The sequence below is a fragment of the Molothrus ater genome, chromosome 6 (assembly GCF_012460135.2).
Source record: "Molothrus ater isolate BHLD 08-10-18 breed brown headed cowbird chromosome 6, BPBGC_Mater_1.1, whole genome shotgun sequence".
Classification (NCBI taxonomy): Eukaryota; Metazoa; Chordata; class Aves; order Passeriformes; family Icteridae; genus Molothrus; species Molothrus ater.
In genome coordinates, this window is record NC_050483.2 from 36,465,486 (window position 1) to 36,492,537 (window position 27,052).

General features: G+C 41.1%; 1 protein-coding gene across 5 annotated transcripts in view; it reads left to right on the plus strand.

Annotated features, from left to right (window-relative positions):
- Window positions 1-1,760: 1,760 nt before the first annotated feature.
- The window catches only part of NPAS3 (neuronal PAS domain protein 3), a 594,775-nt gene continuing 569,483 nt past the window's right edge, over window positions 1,761-27,052 (plus strand). For 2 of the 5 annotated variants that reach the window (XM_036383700.2, XM_036383701.2), the window contains exon 1: window positions 5,855-6,384. In XM_036383700.2, the coding sequence (XP_036239593.1) occupies window positions 6,335-6,384 (50 nt within the window). In that variant the 5' untranslated portion in view covers window positions 5,855-6,334. Of the gene's footprint in view, window positions 2,322-5,854; window positions 6,385-27,052 lie in introns of those variants that run through there. The other 3 variants (XM_036383697.2, XM_036383698.2, XM_054515085.1) reach the window with 3 other exon arrangements.

The following is a 27,052-nucleotide window of genomic DNA, read 5'->3' on the forward strand; positions in this document are numbered from 1 at the left end:
ATTCTTTTTATGTGCAACATGTGGGGACTAACCAGTTTCATATCTCCTGGTATTAGCTGCAATCCAAAGCATTTTGTATTAAAACAGAATGCAAACACAGATGCTATTTAATACAAAGGATTTGAATGCAGTCTCTGTTTTAACATAAAGTTGGTGTGTCTTAATTTGCTTTGAAACAGCAATGGGAAGAAAAGTCAAGATGAGGGGATATTTTTAGATTATAAGCCAGGCTTTGACTCTAAAAGGCACACAGTTGCATGGAAAAAGGGGAGACTGGCCCAAGTGACTGCTTTGATTCACGGAAGGTTGCAATGCCTTTGGAGCGAGGGGACAGCCTGGGATCTCTGCTCATTTTTAGGACGCTGCCATAGCCTTTCCAACACTACACACATTCTGGAGTACTACTACCTGCGTTCTGTCCCATGCAGCTCCTCTTGGTATGAGCCTCGGTTTCCTCAGAAACGAGTTAGCAGCGCGGCTGCTGTTTGGGTAAGGTGCAGTAACGCAGCGTGTTACTTTCTGCTCTAGCTGTCCACTCACTGGGCTGGCGCAGAGTCCAGCTCTCCACAAGCACCACGCTTTTTAGCTCCAGCAATCATCAGCTTGGGGCTCCAGGTCCGTGGTTTCAGAGGCGCCCCCAGAAGTGAGGCGATCTGGTGGGACCCTCCCGCAGGAGGGAGTTTTTCTGCCGTTCCCCTGTTGCCTCTGACTGGGCACAGCTGCTGGGCTCTCTGCGGGACGGGATCCTCGCCCCTCGTCTCCCGCTGCAGCTGCGGGAGGAGGGAGCAGCCCGCGCTGCACCCGCCGAGCACCATGGCGAGGAGGGCTCGGGTCTCCGTGTCCCCTCCACCGAGGCTGCCCACCCCAAGGCCGAAGCGAGGCGAGGCAGCCACCTGGGCAAAACCGAGGAGGGTCCGCCGCCGACCCGCGCTAACGCCCAACTTTCCGCGCTTCCTCCCCGCGCAGCAGCGCGGCCGGGCGCGCTCGGTGGCGGCGGCCCCGACCGGGCAGGGGCGCGGTCCCGGCGGGCTGCTGGAGCCGCGCAGCGCCGTGTCCAGGGATAAGCACTTGGCGGAGGTGGATGAGGGCAAGCCCGCCCGAGCGAGGCGGGGGCTGCGCGCAGCGCCGGGTGGCACAAAGGGAGTTGCGGCCCCGGGCCCCTCCGCCGCCGCTGCCGGTGCGGTGCGTGCCGCGCCCCGGGGCGAGCTCTGCCAGGGGGCTCTGCGCAGCGCTCGGCCCTATAATTGATATGTTGAAGCAGCAATAGGGATCAGTGCGTGCATAGACAGCACACACCTTACAAGTTTGACTCGCAATAACATTGCTGCACACTAGGAGGGGAGGAGAGTCAGCTCCCTAGAATAAGGAACAAACTCTGCCTTTGCACAAAAGCGGCGCATTTCCTCGCTTGTGAAAACCGTCCCTTCATAGAGAGAAAGAAAAGAGACGGAGGGGGGCTGCGGGGTGCCTCTAGGAGAGCAAAAGCAAGTTACCAAGAGCGAGAACTTGTGCTGCAACAATCCTCCACTCTTCCTCTTCTCCTCAGGACTCTGGGAGCAGGGATATTCCTCCCCTTCCCTCCCGCCTTCTAACCCCCCCCCCGGCCCCCCCGCACAGTTGGCGCTAGCCCAGACTGTGGTCAGCCGCCTTTATTATTACTTCATTGAGACAGAGAAATCCTCTAAGACTTGCATTTTGGGTGGAGGGTGGGGGGTGGAGGAACGAGAAGGAGGAGGGAAAAAAGGCAACATTTGCTGCTCATCATTTTCACTGCACCGCTAAAGTAATTGCGCCCCCCTCTCTCCTCCCCGTCCCTCCTCAGCTTGGATTTTTCGCCTATATCTACAGCTCCAGTAGTATTCGACATACCTTTTTTTTTTTTTTTTTGGTAGCTCTGATATTCCACTTCTCTTCCCAAATTTTCACGCGTTGCATGTTTGCAATTCGGTAAATTTCTCCCCCCCCTTCCCTTTACCCCTAGCCCCCCCCAAACTCCTCAATCTCAGCCCAGCCGCTCACATCAAAGCGCCCGTCCTCACTCACAGTGGCCGCCACTCACTAATGGGATTGCAGTGTGCCTGGCTCTGCTGCTGCAGCCGCCGGAGGGAGAGTCGCTGCTGCTGCACCTCTTCGCCGACACTCGCCGGGTGCTGAGCCGCGGGGATGATCAGGATCTTCCCGGATTTCAGCGTGCAGGTGACGGCGGCGGCGGCCGGCGGGGCGGCCGGGGGGGTGCCGGCGGCGCCGGGCATGGGGCGAGCCGGCGCCGCGGCCAACGGCAACCCGCAAAACGTCCAGGGCATCACCTCCTACCAACAACGGTGAGCACCGAGTGGGAGAGGGGTGTGCGGCTCTTCCTGAGGCTCCCTCACTTGCTTTTTCTTTGTGCTTTTGTGTTTCTTTGTTTTCCTTTTTTTTTTTTTTTTTTTAAATCTCTCCTTTCTGTTTGTTGCGGGGTGGGGGGAGAGCTTGGTTGAAGGGGAGGGTGTATTTTTCTTTTTTTTTTTTTACTTTAAAAAAATACAGCATCTTTTAAAATGCACTGAGAAGTAAACACAATCTCCTAGTTTTGTCCTGGATGAGCTGTAAAGCAACAATAGGAAAAAAAAAAAAAAAAAGAAAGAAAAAAAAGTGAGACCCCGGCATCTTAGCTTGGCTGCTGCAAAGTTTGGGATCCCGTCCGCTCATCCTTTCTAAAGAGGAATTTCTCAATGTCAATGCCTTGTGCAAATCCCAGTGTGTGGCAGCCAGGGGGATAATTGATCATGGTATGCTGATTGATAATTTTCTTTCAACCAAGAATGAGTACAATTTTCACTTGGGGTTGCACACTTGCAATTCCACATTGTAGTTTTAACAGTTTTAGCATGTCACCTGTTACTACAGGGAAATATAGCCGAAACTCTAAGTATACTCAGCACTGTTATTTTTTTTCATCTTAAATGCATTCTAATGCAAATGCAGGAAATTCACAGAGAGCGCCTTTAGGAAGCAAAGCGTAGAAAGTTGGCAGTAAGTCATAATGAAGTTTAAAGACATTCCCCATTTGCCCTAACAATTCATCGATATATGCTGATACTAACATGAAGCTTAATTAATTACCTGACATTTCTTTATGTTTCTAAACCTGAAGTTTGAATCTGTTAGTTAGCTTTAACATAAGCTTATACTCGTAGCCGAATCCTCAAAAAAAAAAAAAAGTAGACTACAACAGATCTACTGAAATCGGAACAAAACGTTTACATTTCTCTAAAAAGGGCACTGCCTCGAGTATCTTGCTTTCCACTATTGCATTAAATTAAATACCGAGAAAAAATGCTGTATAGTCTTAAACGTCCTAACTAAACATCCCTATGATGTAAAAGAGAAAAAAATAGGAAGCTTCAGCATAATATTTCAAACTTAATTAGTTTAGGAGCCAGATTTAGATAACTGACCATTGCCTACTCTTGTCGTTCAGCAACTTTTGTGTTGCTTCCCATAGTTTTGATGCCTGTGATAGAAAACGTTTGATGGTAACTTTTGTAGGCTTTATCAAATGAGAGTTAATAGGGAGCTGATACTCCTGAAATAAGCTCTGATGATACCTAAGGACGTTCTTAGCTAAGACATATTTGAAACTAAGGAGGAGTCTTGTTTTGCTCAAGCAAACACCAAATCCTTCATATACAAAAAAAAAAAAAAAAAAAAAAAAAGAAAAAGAAAAATAACTTAAAAAAATCTCGAACGTGAGAGTTATAAAGAACAGATTAAAGTTTCTTTCTTTTTATGGATTCTGTATGATTTTTGTCACTTATGAAATATTTAAATTACAATGGAAACTGACGGACACTTTAACGAGGAAGTACAGACAGCAATCACAATAGTTTAGTCTGTGAAGTGGGGAAGTCAAGGGTCAGAAATGTCAGATTGGCTTTTAGACAAATGAAAGAGACCTCTGGAGACTTTAAGTTAAACAGAATTAGGTAGACAAGGCAGCATACAATTTTTTTAGTGCTTCGCGTTTAATAGTTTGGTTCTATCAGTCTGTAATCAGGAAGAAGTTATAAAAGCAATACTTCTCTGACAAACTACTAACACCTCTAATCCAAACAGTGCTTAATAGATATTCAAGTACTTTTACTACCACGAATCCAGACCACTCTGGATGCCTCGCACACTAACCTACGAGAGGAAACATTTATGCACTTCTTCCAAATTTTCACTTTATATTATGGATGAAACAGCATGGTTTACGTCGGACGGTTTTTCTCCGCGCTTTCTCAGAACGCTTAAAATACGGCAGACACGACACCTCCTTACTCTATTGCCACAGCCAAGGAGACACCTGTTAACTTCTTTTTTTTTTTTTTTTTCCCCCCATTTCGGAGGCGAGCAGACAGGACTGCCGGCCGGGAGCGGCGTCTGCTACTTTGTGTAGCCAGCCAGCCCCCCCGCAGCCCCGGTGCCCACCTTGCCGCCGCGGCGCCTCCCGCCGCCCGGAGCGCAGCGCGGAGCGCGGCCCTGCCCGCCCGGAGCGCAGCGGAGCGCGGCCCTGCCCGCCCGGAGCGCAGCGCGGAGCGCGGCCCTGCCCGCCCGGAGCGCAGAGGAGCGCGGCCCTGCCCGCCCGGAGCGCAGCGGAGCGCGGCCCGGTCCCGCGGCTCTCGAGGCCCGGCAGCCGCGCACGTGGGCGGCGGTGGCCCCGAACCGCGGCCGCGCCCCCGGCCGTGCCCCGTGCCCGCCGCCCCGCGCCGAGTGACGCCGGCCCGGTTGCCTCCTGCGGAAAGAAATCCCCCGGCCCCCGGTGCGCGCACGGCGCCCCGCAGCCAAACTTCCAGGTGTTCCGCTAACTTCCTCCCCTTGGCTCTGCCCTGCGGCTCGCACACGCTCTTGGCCCCCAGCCTTCTCCCCTCCCCCCAAAAAAACTTTTGGAGTAGTGGCGGAAACGTTTCTCGTGAATAAATGCGGCCGACCTTCGGGGCTTGCCCCTTTCCCCAAGGAAGCCCGTTGGATTTTCCCAGGGAGCAGGATGAGGCCCGGGCATTTGTACTTCCAGGAGAGCAGCAGACAGCCACAAAGTTACCTTGGAGATAAAAAGCTTTTAGCGAACGAGTAATTTCTTCTATACGGGCCAGCAGGGCTAGCACCAGGTCCTCCCGGTGTCCTGGAAGGAACGATAAAGGTAGCGGTTTCTTTTCCCCGCTCCTTTACTTCATTATTAGTTTCATGATCTCCAATAAAACCGCGTGAAGTGCTACACCCTTTGCCAACAAAGAGGGTTATCACTTTAAGTTCACATTTCCAGCATTACCCCTTTTTGTCTCGCTGGTACCCGATGCCCACTCTCAGGACGTGCGGGCTCGTTCTCGGAGGTGTCCGGGGGATGCGCGGGTTTCCCCCGGCCCGGCCCGTCCGGGCTGGCTCAGGGCACACCCGCGTACGGCCCCGAGGGTCGCAGGGCCCTCGCATCCCCCGGCCCGCTGCTCCCGCCCGAGCCCGTCCTCCACCGTGGAAGCCCACGGGTGACACGCTGCCTGTGCCCGGTGTGTTCCCGCCGCGCCTCTGCGCCCGCGGTGTTGAAGAGACAGTCCCTGCCTCCCCCTGCTCCTCTTCGCTGCTGGAGCCCAGACTCCAGAGGAAGAAAAGTGTGCGAAACTGCAACTGAGTGGCGTTGTTGCGCCGGCAGCAGAGGCTGTGTCCCCTGCACGCAGAGCGGGAGCGGAGCTGGGAAAGCAGCTGGAAAATGCCCAGAAATACTTTCACAGCGGTCAAGCCCGGAGATCCCTGACACCCCTCCTTCCCTCCCCCGCCCCCGCCCCGCCAGCCCGATGGCCTGGCACCCCGCGTAGCCCGGCCCGCGGGCGCGGGGGTGTGTGTGCGAGTGTGCGAGAGAGTGCGTGTGCGTGCGTGTGTGTGTGAGAGAGAGAGAGAGAGTGTGTGTGTGTGTGTGTGTGCGTGTGCGTGTGCCGCACCTGCCGGGCGATGCCAGCGGCCGGGCTGCCCGCCGGGGCTGCGCCGCGGCTAGCTCTTCCCGCCGCCGCCGCCGGCCGCCGCCGCTGCCTGCGCTGGGCATGTCTCTGGGGCCGGCGGGGCCCCGGCTCCCTCCGCTCCTCGGCTTATGGACGGCGGCAGCGGCAGCAGCAGCGCTAGCAAGCAAGCGAGCAAGCAACCTGCACCAGGACTGCGCGGAGGAGTGGGAGCCCGCGATGCTTTGGCCTCAGTACTTTTCCTTAGCCTGTCTGGCTAACCGGGGCCATTGCTGCCGCCGCTGCTGCTGCTAGACACACAACACACACCAACATCAGGAGGGGGAAAAGTAAGGGAGAGAGGAGAAAAAAAAAAAAATCCCAGGAAGATGGCGCCCACCAAGCCAAGCTTTCAGCAGGATCCTTCCAGGCGAGAACGGTAACACTTTCTCTTTATTGAACCTGCAGCAGCAGCAGCAGCAGCAGCAGCAGCAGCAGCCGCCGCAGCAGCGCCGGGCCGGGCCAAGCCGCCGGCGCCGGGGGCCGGGGCTGGCTGCCATGCCGGGGTGGGGGGACCTGCCGCCGGCACCCGCTGCTCGCACAGCCGGGCACCCTGAGTTCCTCCTAGTGCGCACCGCCAGCCGCACGCACACACGCACACACACACGCACACACACAAGCACACACACACACGCACACACACTCAGAACAAGCCGCGCAGCAGCGGCCCCGCTCCGGTGGCCGCACCGCCGCGGTGCCGGAGCCGGTGCTTGGCGGGGCGCGTTGTGGAGCGGGCGCGCGTGTGTGTGTGTGTGAGTGTGTGTGTGTCTGTGTGTGCGTGTGTGTGTGCGCGGGGCCGGGAGGCCCCCCCGGCGGCCCCCGCCGCTCGGCGGCCCTGGGGCGCCGCGCCAGGCCCGGCGTTCCGGGCGGAGGGGCCGGCCCCGCCGGTGCGGTTCAAGCGCGGCTAGGCCGGAGCGGGGGGGGCGCCGCCAGCTGCGCCCGCGGGGCTGCCCGGGCCGGCCCCCGCCCCGCCGCCGTGCCGGGCGCGGGTGCCCGCGGCCCCCGGGGTGGGCAGAGCGGAGCCGCGCGCGGGCGGGCGGGCAGGGAGGCGGTGCGCGGGGTCCGGGGAGGGAGGCGGGGGGGATCGCGCTGCCCCCCCGCTTGGTTCCCGGCCCGCCGCCTGCCCCATGTACTTTTGTTGGGAGAGAGTGCTTGTGATTAATGTGCTCTGCTGGTGACACGAATTGCCCGTAGCGGATTTGTTCTAGTAAAGTGAATCTTTCTAGAAGTGACTGGTAGGAGACAAGAGTACAAGTTCATGTGATGTTACTTTGTGATTCTTACAAAAGTATTCAAAGCTCCATTGCTACACTGCGACGAGATATATGCCCAGAAGAAGAGCAGCCAGAGGGTTTGGGGTGGGCTCTTTCCCTCCCGCCCCCTTTAGCGTTACAAGTGAACTTGAGTGTGAGGGGTGAGGAAGGTTCCTGGCTAGTTGGAAAAATGAAAATTACCATTTAGATAGCCTTTAAAAGTAGCTGGATCATGTGTTAGTCGGTGTATATTTCACAGCACAAATAAGTCTGAAAAATATTTAAACAAAAGTACTTCAGCCTTTATATCATACTTGCATATTTTAGAATGATCAGCGTTTGTAGTACAGCTTCCAGACCCCACAGATTTTGTCTAAGTAGCTGTACTATTTTTCCTAAGAAAGCAGACTGCGTGGTATAAAAAACCTATATATCTCATATTCACCACTGAAGTGTTAGTGGGCTTGTCTTAGATGCATTAGTGTTAACTGTTGCATTTTGACAAGGCTATGTTGATATGTAGCAAAATTAGGAGATACATGTAATGGGAAAACAGTGCACCCTCAGATGTCAATGACTTAACTACAGATTTTCATTTTCAACTATAAAGATTTTTTTAAATCTTCCTTCCAGTGGCTGCAAAGGTGTTTCTACTGTGTTAATAACACTTAAAGCAGCAGGTTTTTCTCCTGCAGAATTCTTTGTTGGAAAAACAATTCATATGAATAAGTCCTGTTCCCCCACAACAAACAATTCTGCTGTCTTCTTTCTGAGAATGTTACTATATTAGCGCTAAGTGTATTTGCCAGGATAGCTTCAGTAATCTCTCCAGCAGAAGCATATTTGTGTGCCATTTTGGGAATTTCTCTGAGATAGGAATCTTGAAGATAGAATTAATTTCTAGGGGAAACTTCATAGCCTGTGCATGAGTGCTTTCTTTATCACCTGTCTCCATTTGGCATTCGGAGAAGGTAAATCAAAGTGCGCGATTTGTTATTCTGCTCCACTTGAGAGCTGAACTAAATAACACTTGGTCTGAAATTCTGATTGAAGTTGTAGGAGGATATACTGTATTTAATTTAATGCCCTTTAATAGCATCTTCTTGTTCAGCTCTGATGCTGTCATTTTAAAGGTTGGATCGGAGTAGTTTTTCCCTGTAGGGAGTGGGAGGTGTAATCATTTCAGGGAAAAAGGTAGTCTAAATTCCTAGAACACTAATAGCCACAAACTTGGCCTAGTGTCCAAGAAGTTGTTTTTTGCCCTTAGGGTTCACTTTGTTATCACTCTGTACAGTGTTCTGGATAGTTTAGGTTTAAGTATCGCAGCAGAAATTGATGACATTTTTTGTAGCAAAAATAATGTTAGTCTGTTTATTCCTTAAAGGTTTGGAGAAAATGGATCAATGCTTCAATAACAGATACTGATGTACATTTTATTAAAAGTTGTGTAATGTGCTCATGAAGTCTTGCGCGTAACTATTTTAGCTGTCTTTGTACACATTCTTTCATCTGTGGGAACGAAGATGTTTGAAATACAGGAGCATATCATTTGCTGAAAGGGTTTTTCAGTCTCTTAGCTACTGCTTCAGTAAACTAGTTCTCAGTAGTAAGAATCCTCTAAATTAACTTTGTGTACATTGTTTTTTCAGTCTTCACTACCACAGGTATTTAGATAGATTGTGTTACATTTTTTCAAGCAAAAAGTTGTGCTTACAAAACAGATGGAAAAAGTAGTAGTCTCTGATGTAAACTGGCACTTGAACAGTTGTGAAACTTTTTTCACCTGTTTAGGATCTTAAAAGGATATATGAAAAGTTACACACTTACATTTGTTTGATTTTCTTTTAAACTGTGAGTGTTAGCAAATTTTACAGTTACAGCAACAGTTTAGTTTTTTCAACACCCAAGAAAATGAAATAGACAGAAGTGCCATGCATATGATATGCCAGCATTGATTTGTATAGCATATCATAATATTAGAGTGTTATTGGTTTAAAGTGAAAGAGAAAAAACCGTTATTTTGGCACTTTTTCTAGAGCATGAGCTTAAACATAGCAGTGATAAATGATGATATGCATTGTCTAACACTTGCTTTTATATAAATAGCTCCAGAAGATTGCTTAAATGATAATCGAAAATATGAAATAGGGTGGCCTTCATATCACAAGGCCAAGGGTCTACAAATGGAAAAACTGAAATAATGAAATATTTCCAAGGCAACAGACTGTCAACAAGAACAGTAATGCATGGGCATATCATAGAGCTACCAGAGAGGATATTAGATCTTATAGCTCTAGAGCCAGGAGTTATAATGACCTTTATTAAATAGAGCCCTCCCACATTACAACAATCTTTCTGATTTCTGATTTATGGATTAGCAGTCATACTACTCTTCATAATTTGAAACATTCTCCCACCATATTTGATTTGCTGCATTTTTCTCCACTGGAATCATACATTATTTAGAGCTTACATGAGAGTATTGATCAACAAAACTTATATCAGGTATTTTCAGTAACTAATGGGATTCTGAATAACAAGGTTTTGTCTGCAGCACTGTTTTTGCATTCTTTACATACATACAGCACAACTGTTTTTTTCTTACAAACTATATCCAGTTAGCTTGTTTTTTAACAATTTGATGGCATTATATTCTAATGCTATACTATAAGTTACAAATAATTAGAGAATTTTGTTAACAGATTAGTACAACACTTAGAGCCATAGGCGTTTTTAAGAGAATATGAGAATCTATTGTCAGTACCTATCTCTTTTTATTAGCATCTCACTTGAATTTCAGAGTCTAATATAATGGCAATTTCAAATCATATTTGTTTGAAACTTGGCACACAAGTTGTCAGCCCAGATGGGAATTTTACTGCAAGAGTGATGTAAAACAGTTGTTGAAAATTGACATTCTAGGTGTTAGTTTCATCACCATACTTCCTAAAAAGTAAAGAGTGTTTAATTTTTTTTTGTTTCATAAAATGATCTTTATAACAATATCCTCTTTACTGGAAAATGTATTCTACGATAAGAATTTTGAATAACTGATACTGATAATGAAAACTAACTGTTACCATTTTATTAACATTTTTGGAATGATTCTTCTCCCACTGAGGTCAGTAGAATTAAGCCATTTAATCAATGTGGCAAAAGTTCATTTGTTAGCAATTAAGTAACTGTTTACTGTTATGAAACCATTTCCTGAAATCTCATCTCATGTGAATAAACCTTACATTCAGCTATTCCATCAGATCAATTTTATATTATTATCAGCCGTAGCTCTTGCAGGTATGAAAGCACCTTGGGTTTTCAGCATAGTCACGTCAGCATAGTCATAGCATATTTTATAATGAATCAAACAAACTTGTTCTGCAGGATGTAACCCTGGAAATCTGTTTACATATCCTTAACATAGGATATTTTTAAGGTACATAGCAAAGACTGCATTTTCACCCCAGTCATTTGTTTCTTGTCTCTTTGGTCTGTTTGCTTATGCCTAATGTTTGGCTTTTTTTTTTTTTTTTTAAGAAGCTGCCAAAGATTTAAGGCCATGAGATGAAATGTTTTGAAAATGCATTTCAAAAGAATTAAATTTTTTCAGATTAGGCAATTTCTTTCTATGTAATATTTATAAGGCTGCTGTATGTTATCTTTAACATACAAAATCCCATTACTGTGAATGAGGTGTGCGACTTTTTGTTTAATAGGACTTTGCATAATAAGGATAATTTGTAATAATATTGTATTTTGCTGCATAAGAAGATGTGCCATAGTAAGAATATAATAGTTGCTGCCACGTCTTATATGACTAGAGCATTGTTCTGTGACTAGCTCAAGCAGTGGTTTTGCAATACACAAAGTCCTAGTCAAATGAATAGGACCGTTGTGCCATTCATTTGAACAGGACTTTGAGTAGTACAAATATTCGTTAATTTTGTATGCCACAGAAGTATATTACACAGGACAAAGAAGGTACAGTAAGGGTAGGATAGTATTTGTGTCTCTAACTTGGCAGAACTGGACCCTGTCTTTGGGAGAATATTAAGTTCAAGTTGTACCTTAATCTTTAGAAAAGTCCCAAATGAAATTATGTACACAATTAAAGTATACTACCGAGAATCACAAGCAAGGATAAAAGTATTTTTACCATATAATTTAATAGATGTGAATTTTTCCTCAGAGAGATAGCAATGACAAATATACTTAGTGAGAGGAGGAGTGAACTTTGCCTCTGTGTGTTATTGTAAAATGCGAAAGTCTCGAGATTGTCAAGTAAAAGCAGAGTGATTCTCAAGGAGATCCTGATCTCAGCCTGCTGCAGCTAGATACTGAGAGTTATGCCAGCCCTTACCCAGCACTACATGCAGGCCAGAGCCAGGCACATTAAAGAACAAGTGATATGTTACAAAGAATTTGAAACAGATTACTGAAAGCAGAGTTGTGAAGATTTTCTTACTAAGGCTATTTTCCCAGACTTTTAATGTTGCACTTTGGACTTTGACTATTCTGTCATGTTCTGTCATTTGTCTGTTCTGGGGAACTTCTCATTGATGTCAGCCAATGTCTGAAGAAGACTTTAATATTAATACTGAGTATTTCTGTAGATATACTTCTTTATTTGGCTTTGCATGCTTCGAAAGGTCTGAAAACACTTTTCTACATGCTTTACTGATGAGATAGTTACACACAAAAAATTCTTGAGAACTAGCAGAAGTGGCAAAAGATGTCAATGTTAGCATTAGGAATAAAATTCCAGCCCCCATTTTGACTGTGTATTCAAAGATTACACTGCCTTCATTAGTGGGATTTACATTTCTTTTACAGGCAAAACCTCCACTGAAATAAAGTGCTTTCAGAGAATGGCTTGATTGCAATTTAAAATTAGCTGTTAGCTTGATATATAATAGAAGTTCAACACTTATGTTAAATAATTTAAGTGGAAAAGTACTGTTCCATTACCTGCAGGCATGTTAGGTTTACATATGTATCTAGTGAACTTAGGGGATATAGTCAGAATAATATGTATGTATGTAATCTACTATAATGTCCCAGGGGCTTGGATTTTCTGAGGAGCCTGTTGGATTTAGGCATTCAACACATACTACATTTTAGTGAAATATACGTACCTAAATTCTATAAGCTCCCTTTAAAATACTTGCCTGGGAATTTTGTCTCCAACAGAAATTTAGAACAGGCTTCATTAGACATTACATTGTTTTAAGCTGAATTTTATTGTGTAGTGAATAGTCTTTGAACAGTCATTTTGGATGAAACTCTAAAGGGTTATAGTTTTGCTGAAATTTAGGCACAGAACTGTGTGTTTATATATCAGAACTCTATAGTTACATATATAGGGGGTGGGGATGGGGGATATTCTTTCCCTCTTGCTTAAATACCATGTTTGAAAGTCATGCGCAAATTCACATTTACAATCAGTTTACTCACAACCTAGGCTTATATGAGTTAGGTGCCAAAGCTGTAGTTCATTTAGCAAAAGTATAATGTACCAAATTCTAGGAAAATATTTGTTAAAAAGCTGTTTTTTCTTGGAGATGATGGGAAGCAGAATTTTTTACTTTGTGGGAAAAAAATGTAAGTGGGCAGTTTTCACAGGTCAAGGTTGAGGTCAGTAGAAAGAACTGAGTGACTGAATCTGTACAGTGCTGGTAGCAGGATTTAAAAAGGGAAAAAGTATTGAAAAAAAAAGGAGAATAGCTGCCAGTGGTACTTATCCTTCAACCTTCACAGCTGAAAAAAAAGTAGCTGATTTTATTTGTCTGACTATAGTTAGATGTAGGATTGGCATGTTTGCTTCACCTTTGCATAAATTGCTAACAGTATGGACAGGAGGTTCTCAAAAAGAACTGCATTTTAAAAAACAAACCTGGTTTCTCTTGCTAAGTAACAAACAGAAGATGAACATAAAAAGAAAAACAAATACTTTGGGCTAATTTATCTATTCATTCCTTCTGAGCTGCTGTTCAGTTTTACAACAAAACTTATATTTCTTGGAAAAAATCAAAAGTGCAGTAATTTTTTCCATTGGCTGAATGAGCTAGATAAATGGTACTCAAGTAGTTGTTTGCAGAATCCAAGTAGTTTACTAAAGTATCTTAATTAATTGGATGTTCACTTTAATAGTGAGGTTTCCTGTTTGTAGGCAGGGCTCTGTAACAAGAACATATATTTGATGCATAAATGATACATAGGGTTTCAGAAGGCCTATATTTATTCAAGATCTATTTTTGCTAAACAACTGTTTCAGATTAACAAACAACAGGAAATAAATGGAGGTGACAGAAAATAGACTTCAGATGAGAAGCATGATAGAAAAGATACAGCTGATTCCAGATCTGTCAGACATATATGCTGTTTCTTTTATCAATCACTCTATTTACGCTCAAATTTCCTAGCTAAGAGATGCTGTCTTTCCTTTTAGTCATTTTTTTCTATCATGATTTTCCTCTTCATTCCTTTTTTATAGGAAGAAAAATGCTTCTCTACAGAACTGCACTTTTAAAACTGATATTCCATGCTTTTTAAGAGTAGTATTTCAATATTTTTGGTATCACTTTCAAAAACCAGAACAGGAGACTGCAGGATGTAGCAAACATTGCAAATCTCCTTTACTTTCCCCCCAGATTATTTGACATACTGAATGTCTATCTGTAGGAGCAGCCAGTATTTAGATTATGGATTTAGAATTCCTTTAGGAGTGATTTTTTAAAAAAAATGTTTATTATGGTGCTACTGCAAAAAAAAAAAAAAAGAGAGATTTAAGTTCTATTCATGACTTGTTTCTTGTGGAAATTATAATTTATTGCAATATTTGTTTTATTCAAATAGGAAAAAAGTCCAAAGTGATTAAGGGAAAAAATGTGTTTTAACTGACTGAAAATGGAAAGTTACTTCGCCTGAAAAGCTAAATTAGAGTCCTTCAATATTTATTCTGGTTCTTACTAATTATGAGGAAAATTTTAAAGGATTTTCCACTGACTTATATACGTGTATACTGAAAAGTGCAGGTATATGTTGTATATTAGCTAGATACAGAATATGTATTTCCTTGAAAGGAAATAATTCTAGTTGCTCATCTTCAGCAAGCTATGTCTTACTTTATCTAAAGTTAAATGTGAATACATGTACTGGAATGGAAATTTTCTTTCCCTCTAATGCTGTGAGCGAAAAGTAGGCTCATCTTTTTTTTTTTTTTTTTCTTTTTTTCCCCTTTTTTTTCCTCCTCATTTTTATTGTTCTGTGTAAATGTAATTTGTTAATCCTGTGAAATTTGTCATAGATAAATTTGCTTGGATTATCTTGTCACCACCGTATCTGCATTCTTTTGTTCATTGCTTATTCATAATTTAGCAGTCTGGCAGTGAGCCTTTTTGGGATGCTCACAAAAGATATATGACCTCTACCAGCTGCTACTATAACCTGCAGAATGCACAGCAAGACATTAGAAACGTGAGGATTCCTCTACTGATTAAAGTGCTCTTCATTTAAACAGTCTGTTCATAAGAATCTCAGGAATCTTTGTGGATAGCAATCCTGATTTTTCTTTTCTCACAAAATTATTTCTAACATTTTCTTCTGAAGGGAAAACTAACATTGAATCTTAAGATGGTGATGCTTAGCTCTCAGATGGACTAATGGAAATTAAATCCCTCATTATATATGCCTGTGTATACATAAGTGTGTGTGTGTATTTACACATTTTCATACCTGTACCAGGCTCTATCTATGCATGTGTACATATATGTGTATTTCCTGAAGTTTTACAGTGGAAGAAATTAGTGCCCATGTGTGCTATTTTAAAACTGACTCATCTATTAGGATATTTTTTTAGCACATATTACTACGCAGTACTAATTTACAGAAGAGTTATCCAATTTAACCCTGCTTTAGCCCTAGTGTCTTACAGACCCTATTGTGTAAATACTCAACATTATACAGTACATGAAAGACATTAAATATAATGTTACTTGAAGTGTAACAACATTTTAGATTTTCATTATTCTCCTGGCTCAGTTTAGCATATAAATTTTACCCTTTTTCACTTATTTTTTCTTCTTATCTGCAGATCAGCTTGTGAGTAATGGCTAGTTTTTACCCCCTTTGTGCTGGCACATGATTATAGTTCAAAATAATTCATTGCTAATCCATGCAGTATTGGTTCATCTCCATCACTTTGTTTTGTGATTAGAGCCTCAGGCCTGTAAGAACATCCTTCTGCACAGTTTTCTATCCTGATTTTCTTTGACTGCATCCCATTTTTTAAGTAGTTCTATCATTACTGCTCACCTACCAATCCTATTTAATTTTTAAAAATGTATCAGTTAAAAGAAATTAATATTTTGTGGGGTTATTTTTCCAGGGTTTATGAAAAATATTTGTTTTCCACTGCAGTAAGTTTCCAACAGTGGTGTGTATAGGTCTTGGTTCATCTCGGCTGATGATGGAAATCTGACTTGAGTTTCTCATTTTTCCTTAGCAGTCTGAATTTCCTCTCTACTTACTTACATTAGGTGCCTCAAGAAGTCCAGAATCTTAAAAGGAAACACTGTTTCTTTCTTGAAACAGACTACAATAGAATAGAAATTACTGTCTTGTCATTTTCAACACAACATTTCAAGCAGAGCTGGTGTAAAATAAAGCTGACATAGGAACTTTTAAAATATATAGGGCATGATCCTCCTCTGATCACTGTGGTTGAAGTTTCTGTTTATTGGGTCAGATATGAACTGATGTGACATTAGGACTGGGCTTATGTGATATAATGATACTGTACTTTGATCAGATTTACATTGAATATTTCCAGATTTTGAAGATAATCCATAATTTTATTTTACATCAAAAGATGCTAATTTCATGAGAAGGTCATCTAAAAGATTTTTCAAGACTTTGTTTCAGCATTGAGTAGTCCTGTGTTCCTTTTAATAATTACTTTCATCTCATTGTAGCCGTGTGTTTGAAAGTGTAGGTCAATAAGGATGATCGCATTCAGAATTTCATGATCTGTGTAGTGGAACAAATTGAAAGCAAAGCCTGTATCAATCACTGTGAAGGGAGGGTTAATTGTTACTGCTTCTCAAGCCTCTGGACAGATAAACCAGTAATGAAATACTTATTGCTCTGATATGTGAATGGTTAAGGATGAAACAATGGAAACAGAAGCAGTCTTCAAAGATAACAAAAACCCAAACCAAACCAAAACAACCCCCCCACCAAAAAAGCAAAAAAAACCCAAACAAAAAAAAAGGCAAAGAAAAAGAATATTTTGGTCTAAAGTAAGATACTATATATGCTGTGTATGAACATCTTGAAAGTAATTTTGTTTTCATCTAATAGAGCCTTCTAGGAATGGTGTAAGACAGTAAAATGTATAAGGTTTCTAAAGCAGAAATAAAACATGAATTTTACAGCTTTTATTATGCAAACAATTTAAAAGGTTTTACATTAAGCCTGGACCTTAGGTAAAAGTAACATTTCTACATTAAATGCTTTCTTTTCTTTTCTCTGTTTTAATTTGTGGTACCTTAAAGTGTTTATTTCTTTTCTTTCTTTAAAAACACAGCTGTATTTACTAAATCAAGTATGTTTTGTTTTCATGTGATGTTGTTTTAAAGCATTTTGCCTACAGCGAAGCAGGACTCTAAAAGAGTGTTTAAAGATAGAAGCAGAAAAATAAAAATAAGTGCAAAACCAAATTACGATACCACAGTAAATATTTAACTATTTCTAGATTGTGAACTTAACATTTTAAACATCTGTTAGTTACTTATATGTTGAAATATATGCAAAAATATTTAGCCAAATTGAAGTCTTAGGCCCATGACAATCATCTCAACACAGTGGGTAGTTCTGAAAATTAATGAGAATGATAATACTGTAAAGACTGTTCCAGAGTTTGCCCAAATTCATTATCTAAGACTCTTGTTAAGAACATCTCAAAGAATTTTAACCAGGAAAATATATTAATGGTTCAAAAGCATTTTTCAAAATGGTGATTTATAAAAGTATAATGGAATTATATATGCAAGAGCTGTAGTTAGAAACACAAATAACACAGGAGCAGCACATTATGAAGGAACATTTTCCAATAGCTAGAGTACTTGCCTTTGATTTTGTCCGTAGGTGTCAAGGTTTCCTTAACAATTTATATTTTGAGATGAAGGAAATGAAAAAGTGTAGGCAACTTATAAAAAGAAAAATTTTTTTGTCTCATTGTTAGCTACTTAATGAGGCCTAGAGCTGCTTAAAAGCTAAGCAAAGTAATTAATAATTTTAGAACTTGTATAAACATCTTTTAGCACTTCGAAACATCGAAAAGCACTTTCAGGAGGAAGGGTGATGAGACACATCTTTAGATTTCTCTTCAGAATGTTAAGAATTTCCTGTTGCCTGTTTCCTGATGGGATTGATGCAGCTGTGTATCATATGGAATGAAAGAGGAACCAAGTGCCTGACTTTGTTTTATTCAAGTCTTCACTTAAGAAAATGTATGTGTTGATTTTAGCTCTTTTTTCAACACATCACTGATATGAATGCTATACACAAAATTGCCCAAATGGGAACTAATTATAATTAATTTATCTTTTTTCTAAGGGATAGAAAATGTTAATAAATAAAGTATATCAGTTAGAATGGTGGTGGGTTTTGGTTTTTTCCCTTTTTCTTTGCTGTGTGCAATGAAAAAGAGAGAGCTTGGAAGATTACTGTTATTTCCATTTGTATTTTCAGAAGTAGTTGGGGTATAGAAGGATCTGTGAGTATTTGCATGTGCATGCGTCATTGTTGGAAAACAAGTTAGTTTATAGAGTTTCTTACTCATTTTGGCTGTTGTGCAATCACACAGCCCATCTACAAAACATCTTTCATGGGAGGTGTGAATGCAAAATAGAGAGGAATAGGAGGATCAAAAAAAAATTCAAGTAGTTATTTTGTTCTAGCCTGTTCCACTTCACGGACCAATTCTTTGAAGACAATCCAGGGTGGGAAACTGTACTTGTTAAATTTTTTGTTAATTTCCTTCTCTGGCAAGAGAAAGCTTAGCAGAGGATGGCAGATGTGGTTGACTGATCTGGGAATGGGTCACAAAAGGCGATGCAGATCCATAGCAGTGGGGCCGCCCTTCCGCTTGTGTCCCGGTTCCTGGTGGAGCCTTGTAAAGCTACTCACTTCCAGTTGGAATTCGTAATAGCTCAGGTCAATATGATCTTCTTCTCAGAGGCTGTATAAGGCAAATTCAGTTGCTAAATAAAAGCCCTGGGTATTGCAATACTATGAGTAAAGCAGCTTCTCAGCATCCTACTGCAGCCCTGTGCTACTGAAGCAGGAGCAGGCACAGTGCAGAGTGCATGGCAGCAATGGGCAGTAGTGCTAAGGGCATGCTGAAAGGCAGAGCAGAGGCACATGTGAATCACTTCTGAGACTGTCTCTCCAAGTAAGATAGGGACTTCTAAAGATCACTTTAATAATTGTAAATTGCACTTCAAATCTTAAGCTTTGATTCTCTCAGTCTGCCAGCCAGCTGTGAAAACATTTGACCATGTCCCTGTTCTTTTTGCCCTGTGACTTCTTGGCAAATGTCATCTTTCTGCTGCTTTTGGATACTTTGATCACTTCTTCAGCATATCTTTTGGAGGATCTTTCTCATTCATTACCCAGCTTTGTGTGGGAGTTCTGCAACATGCTGTCTCTCAACCGCCCCCTTTTTTCCCCCCTTATTCTGCTGTTCATCTTTGCATAATCTTATGTGGAAAGACAATTTAAGTATCATCTCTTTGCAGATGATTCATAGGCTTATGGTATATCTATCTCAATGAAAATGTAGTCTTGCTTCTCTGTCATCTCCTTATTGCCTATCTTAGATTCCCTTAGTCAAAACAGATCTCCTAGAGTTCTTTACAAGCCCTCCATCTACTTTTCAAGTTAGCATTGCTATATTGCCTGTTAGGAGTGGTCTGTAATTTGGCAGTCTCACTGATACAGACCTCTTCCTTGTAGCACAGTAGTTAAAAAGGCAAATGGATTATTTGGTGTGAGTAGGAAAGAAATAGAAAAACAAACTGAAAGCATTCCATAAATCCAGTGTGTGAAATCTGTCTGTGGTGTGTATTTTTGTTTTAATTATTTCAAAAAGATACTGTAGTTTGAGATAAGGGCATAAAGGCTAATGAGATAGATGGAAGCAGTTTTGCCCGAGGAAGAGTTAAAATAAAATACTTCCTCTTGGAAAAGAGATGACTGAGCAAGGCCTCAAGAAGGTAGTTGGGGAACAAGTATTCATTAACTTTAATATTATGAGAACAAGGAAACATACTGTGAAATTCTCAGGAAGCACTTTTAAAACATTTGACAGAAGCTGTAATTTTTTTTTTTCTTTTTGTTTTGTTTTCATGGCTTTTCTGTGTGCCTTCCTTCCATCCTACCATGTAGCATGCAATTGAATCGCTCAGTGGAATTCCTTGCCAAAGGGTGTTTTAGAGGCCAAAATAGGAACAGGCTCAAAAATGCATCAGGCATTACTCTGTTACATCTCTGAGGAGCTGTTAAGTGTGATGGTGATGATGCAACTTCAGGAAGTTTTTACACAGCTGACTGCTGGATGCTGACATGGAATATCATGGGAAGGGATGCTCTCTCTGCTATATTGTTTTTTTTACTGACCTATTGTAACTTTTGTTCTATTCTGAAGTTCTTTGCATTCAGACTGCATCAAAATCTTGTAGGATTTTTCTGCCTAACATTCCCGCTGTATGCTTTCCTGCCTATTCTTCAGTTAAATGCTCATCCTCACTACCATAGAGAAATATTTTTTCTCCAGTCCTAACTATCCAGAATTGTCTTACAGAGATCATTTTCAGAATGACAGACTCACACTGACCATGTCTTTTATGTCCCCCTAACATCTCTTCTCTGGTATATGAAATATTAGTATTTTGCCCTAAGTTTCAAGTCCTTCTTCACCCAGCTCCATCCTACTATTTCTCTTTATCAAGGTTTTCCTTCAAGCTGTAACACCAGCCCTGTTGCCCATTCACTATTTTACAAACACACGTTTGTTTTATACCTTGTGCTTGGACTAGAATTCCTTTGTAACATCACCTTTTGGATTCATCTTTCTTCCCAAATTGTTCCTTACTTGAAATGCCTACAAAAGCATCAAGCTACTTCTAACTAGATATCATTTCTTGTGATGCTAGCTGCTGTCATCTTACTGCTTCTAAATATTTTTCTATCTCTTATTTGATACTTGTTCTCTAGGATTTTGGAGGCTCAGGCAGGGGTTTTGTCCTGTGGTACTTGGTTATTTAGTGGATGTGTTAGTACTATTGTTACTGCTGCTAAAATGAGTGTTTTATCAGTGTGCTTGGTTGATCTGGAATGAGGAGTTCCTGTAAGAGAAGTGATGTCTTTTAAATGTGCTAAGGTGTGAAAGGCTTTTATGAAATTCAGAGGAGATGGAACAAATTAATGACAGAATAATCCACTGAATGTTACTAAATACATATTTATTCGAGGAAATGCCTGCACTGAAAATTATTAGATGGAGACTTTGAGTGTGTATTACAGATGCTGTCACTTTTCTTAAGTTCTTCCTTGCAGCTGTTTTTGAGGATTGTTGGAGATGGGATGCAGGAAACACTGGTCTGACCCAGTACTCCTGTTCTTGCATTGTTGTGTAGAATGTTTCTGGAAGCTGTAGCAAGTTTCCTTGGAGATTCTCTCACTTAGAAAATTGTTGAAGAAAATGGTCTCAGTTAAATAGTTTTGGCTACCATAATTTTCAGGGCATTTCATGAATGGATATGAGATGTGCCACAGCTTAATTACCCTTCCTACCTAAAGTGTTTTTATCTCATGTTGATATGATTAAGGAAGACCTTATTTGGACTGTATGGACAAGGCATCGTACCATACAATGCCTAGGAAAAAAAAAGAAGAGTGCCTGCTTTGAAGAGTTCATAGTTTTAATTGCTGTTTATTCTTCATTTGTTGGAAAGGGTTTACTGTAACACAGTTAATTTTACACTCCTATTTGAAGTTTAATTTTTTTTATGATCAAGCAAAGTGCATATTAAACAGATTGAATTCAGCAAAATTAAATGCTTGGATATTATTTTTGCTTGGTGAAACCCCAATGGCATAAAATTAATTGCAGGTGCTGACTTGAAAATTGCAATGAACATGTGTGAACTTCAGCATGTATTATACTTTTAGACCAGGATGCAGGCTATTTTATACATGATAAAAGTAAACAAAATAAACTAGTAATGATATGGACATTAGTTTAAAGGACATGTAATCAAAATATGCATTGATCACTTTTGTCAAAGGTATGCAAGGTCGGACCCATATAATTTCTGTATATCATTTTTTGAGAAATAACCGATTTGTGATAATTGTTTTCATAAATTAGTTGCTAGAGTTTATGTATGTGAGTTTAATTAATTGTATGCTCAAGTGTTTGAAGTCATATATTTCAGTTGTATCAATGTAGACTTAGCACTATTAGAAAAGCTTCAGGTTTATCTAGGTAGCTGCAGGTATACAATTTGCTCTTCCTTGAGTTCTAGCTTGAAATAATTCCTCTTGTTTTGATTGGTTTAAGGAAAGGGAGATGAAAGACGAATTGTGGGATGCTGTTCATCAGGAGGTTGGTATCCATAACTAATTGTATAGTAGTGGTCTGAAAACCAAGTCTTTAATCAGAAGGAGAGATTTAGAGAGTTCCAGGAGGGGAATTGAAAGCTGGGTGTGCACATTTCCTGTCACCTTGAGAGGGAAACTGATAGTTGTATATTCTAGAAAATCATTGTGTAGAGTTGACTTTAGTGGAAGATAAATGCAGCTCAGAAACCTACAGGAATGTGTTGGAAAGAGAGTGAAAGGAAGCTGGATTTCTTCCACAGCAAACTTGGAAGTGTAGGAAATAGGTTAGAACATTTATCACCAGTCTTCACTAGGGCCTGATTTTACTGTATGATGTCATGAGATGCTTAGGCTATGACTCGCTTCAAATCACAAAGAGCTGAGGTTGGCAGGAACCTCTGGAGATCATCCAGTCCAACCCCCACTGCTGAAGCAGGGTCATCTGCATCAGGTGTCCAGGTCTGTGTCAAATTAGGTTTTGAGTATCTCCATGGATGAAGATTACACAACTTGTAGAATCAGATGACCAACTTGCAGTGTTTGACCACCTCATGGCAAAAGAGGTTTTTCTAATATTCAGTTGGAGTTGCCTCTATTACAGCTTTTGTCTTCATCTCTTGTGCTAAAACTGTACACATCTGCAAAGGGTCTGGCTCCATCTTCTGTGTAGCATTCCACTAGATAGCTATACACAGGAATGTCTTTATTTCACCTCCTGTGCTTATGGATGAGCAAACCCTGTTCTCTCAGCCTCTCACAGTAGTACAGTCCTCTTTGTCTCTTGGTGGCTTTTTGCAGTGGCTTGCTCTAATAGGTTCCTGTATTTCTTGTCCTAGAGAGCCCAAAACTGGCCTGGGTGCTCCTGGTGCAATGTCCCAGGTGTTGGAAAGGGAGGGGCACCTACTGCATGCATTCTAGTTAATAGAGCTGGGGATGCCATTGGTGTTCTTTGCTGCAGGGCTGCACACTAATGAGGCCCAGCACAGCCCTGAGATGTGATGTTTTGTGGGGAGTACACCAGCTCCAAAATTTTAGAGCTGTCTAATATGAAACACTGTTTTTTTCATGTTAGTGCAGTATAGTAAATGCAAACTTTGCCACAGTAATATTAAGGATGGGTCAGTAGCAGCAGTAATTTTGAGTGGCTGAACAAACCCTGATTAAAAGATACACCACAGATGATGGTCAGTCTTCAACTGTGATGAAGTTCGTTATATATGATATTAAATATTATGTAATTGAGTATATTGAGTTGAAGGGATAGAAATTCACCTGCAATGGAACAGTGGGAGTCTAGAAAAGAAAGATTTAATCAGAGGCTTTTAAAATGTTTGGGATTATAATAGATATGATTATAATAGAGATCATAATAGATAAATCATAAAATTATGGCTCTAGCACAATCCATAGGTAATGAGTATAAGTTATTTTCTAGAGGGAAAAATCACAGGAAGGTACTAATCAGAAGTTTTTTTTATATCCAAGATTATGCAAGACTGTTTCCAGTTCAGTGTTCTGGGAACTATGGAATTTTTTTTCCTCTACTACTTAATGTTGTGGGCAGGATTAATCAGAAATGGAAGCATGCTACAGACATTCTTTAGCATCAATGGTTCATGCTAAATTCAGTGTCTGCATATTTTTTTAATTGTTTATAAGCTGTGCCTTGGGCATCAAGAGGGCTCCTGCCACTTGGGATTTTTTTATTGTTACTACAAGTATATTCCTAAGGATTCTGGAAGAAACCAAGGAAGTTGGTTCTATATTGCAGGTGATAGGTAATTTGAAATAAGTGAGAATTTTTCAGAGGTTCAATGACAGTGGATCTTTAAAAAGAAGTCCACTGGAAATGGAAATTTGACAGGAAGAAAATGGGATGAAAAGTCTGTTTCTACATAAGAAATGGGTGCATGAGAAAATTGCAAATAACTTTTAAAAACTCATAAAAGCTGAAGCATTTGGTTAGCTCTGTCTGATGGGCCTCTAAGAGATATGAGGTGCTTCAGGAATGGAAAAAACAAGATTAAATATTAAATTTCCCTTAATTGTGCAGAAATGTTTTGCATCAAGTTGGCCATATAGAAATGAATAAAATAAAGTCAAGTAGATAATTTTTAACCTGCTCTGGACATTAAAAAAGACCTCCTGTGGTCATTTACCACTTCAAAACCTGATTTTTTTAACCACTGTTACATATCATGTTGATGCTTATTATTTCCTGGAAATAGAATTATTGCAGGAAAGATCTTGTTTTGTGGCAACATCAAGCTGCTGGAGAAATGCCTACTGTTCAAATGGGCAGCAAACATGATTTTTTAAGGGGGGCATTTTGTTTTTGAAGGGAATCATAAAGGATTACACTGAGTGCAGAACATGTGAGACTACTACCCATATAATTAGGTGCTGTTTTACTCTGCAGTCAGATGATTTCACTGTTTGTTTCACATGTTAAAAGGCTTGCATGTCTGGTGCTTGCTTCTGTCCTTACATTTGAAACACTGTGCTTGTTTGTGGGAGGCAGAGGGCTGAAAAGAAATGAAGAAATTCTCTGGGAAAGCTGACCTTGGTAAAGAAGGAAATACCTTCATGTTCACTAAGGAGCTGGGCTTCATTTGTGAAACAGAGGGTCTCAGATGGAATCTCTCAGGTGAAAAGTTACCCTCTTTGTACTGTGGAGTCTTACATGGTTGTAAAGAGCTGCACAGCTTTTGCTAGAAGGACCAGATAAAAGTACTGAAAATTTATCACTGTAACCTGATGGCTGGATTAAGGGTAGAAAGGGTCTTTTGATCTGCAGGAGGAAGAAAGGAATGTTAGTTGGTGTGGGCAGCATTTTTCTGGAACTCTCTTTAACTTCCCTTTGGAATTATTTGGGGCTGTATGTGCTGTGGACACTTCTTTCTTCTTCTTTTGATCCCATGGGCCAAAATGTCCAAGGTATCCTGATGCAGGTGTATCTGGCTGTGCAGTGAGAGCACACCTGTGCTGCAGCTCCAGGGGCTGTCTGCCCATCCTTTGGTGATAAGATGGGGCTCTCCCTTTTTTTTAAAGAGCCCAGGACATGGGCAAGGGTGACATCCTATGTCCATTGAATGGTTTGGTGAACTGGATTGCTGTCCAAATACTCTAAGCTCTTTTAGTGAAGGAGAAGGCAGGAGGCAAGATCAGATTTGCAATGCTATGTCACAGTGAGTATTCATGTGTAGAAAAAGAAGAAACAAGGATTTGTAAAGTGCTGTGTGTTTCTCCATCAAAGCAGTGGGATGGAAGAAGGTGGGGAAGGCTGAGCAGGCATTACTCAATAGCAGGACAGAGTGCAAACAGGAGACCAAGCCTTGAGCACACACTGCTGTCCAGCAGCTGGTGCTTTAAGCATCTTACTTTCACTTGGAAGGTAAAATATACTATAATCAAAGTCTGAAATAAGCACCTTTAAAAAGAAAAGAAAATTGTTATGCTTTCTTGCTTTTTATGACTTGATGCTTTTTGTGTTTTCCATGACTTTTAAATTAGAGGGTGAAGCCTGAACTCTCTTACAGGTGGACATTAGAAGCCCAGCTCCTTGTTGGTAAACAGATGTCATTGTGGTATGCGACATGAAACTACTTTTCTTTAATTTGTAGAATTATTTCACAACAAAGTGAACTAAAATCATCATTCACCTCTGTAGATACCTGCTCTGGACAGCTATTTTTAACTGATTTCCTTAGCTGAGTGCTAGTGATGGCTTGTTAAACTGAGGCCCAATAGAATAGGTACTTAAAAAAATCTTGGTATGGATTTAGAGAACTGTGAAGATGCTTTATAAGATTTAAAAGTGGAAATCATGAAGATGTTGAAAACGTTTTGCAAGAAACAGTAGATTCATCATTAAAATAGCACTATATAAACTGCTTAATAAAGTGCTAACAGGATATTTAAAAGTGTGTCTTCTAATAATACCTGAGATATTCCTCTCTTAAAGAGATTGTTTTAAGATCACATGTTGTCAGACATGTTTTTAGCAGTGATTGTTACTGCATCAAACTTGAAAGTTTTTACCTCTGGAGAGCGCCTAAAACTTTTCCTAGCAAACTCCTTATTAGTGTAAAGTAATGGATTCCAACAGATCAAGAGAAAAATCTCATTTTTTCATAAGGCAGCAGCATTAAAACCACAGATTTTGGAGGTTTTATCTCTATGGTCAGGTTCACCAAAAAAAGTGATTGTCAATATCCATTTCTCTACATCAGATGTTTTAAGATAATGTAATCAGCTGCTTTGCTGACACAGTATTTATTTATTTGTCTATAGAGATAGCGAAACAACTAATCAAAATAATATAGAGCTAACTTTTCATAAAATATTACCACCTGTGTGAAACTGAGCTAGAAATATATTGATAAAAATAAACCATGATCACTCTTGATCACAAATAAATTATTAAAAAGAATCCCTGTCTGCCTTTTTACAATTAAAGGTGATGAAATTTATAAAGCAGACTTAAGTTCTACATTTTCAAAAATATGTAAACAAATCCTGTCAATTGTTTTGTGCTCACCATGAAGTTTTTAATTTCTCAAGTAACTTGCTAGTTAGACACATGTTTTCACATATTCAGGTTTTCTGGTTGAGGCTAAATAAGGCAGATAAATAAGTATGTATATCTTATATGTACAAAACATACATATGTAAATAAAGGCACCTCTTGTGTAAGAGATCCAGATATTAACAAGGGCAAAGAAAAGTAGTAGTGGTAGTGAGTTGATCACAAATAATTTCCTTCCCAGGAAGCACAAAGCTTCTCTCAGAGGCTGTGATTGTGAGTGGGGAAGTGGTGTGTGGCAGAATGTGCTGTCATGAAGTTGTCAGTGTTTACACTTTTCTTATTGGAAGGGTGTTCATTACTGCTCTAGTGATGAATTTACTACTGCATGATGTAAAATAATTTGGCAGATGCATTTTATTTAGGTAAATGAATATAAATCAGCCTACACTTTTTTTTGAGAACTTAGTTGTGCAGCAGAAATATACTAAAGCTTTTTAAATCTTTCAGTGGAAAATATCAGTTTACAGATTAGAAGAAAAAACTTCAGGATGTCTGTTGATGGACAGCATTTTGCCTGTGCAAATGTAAAGAGATTGCTGCAG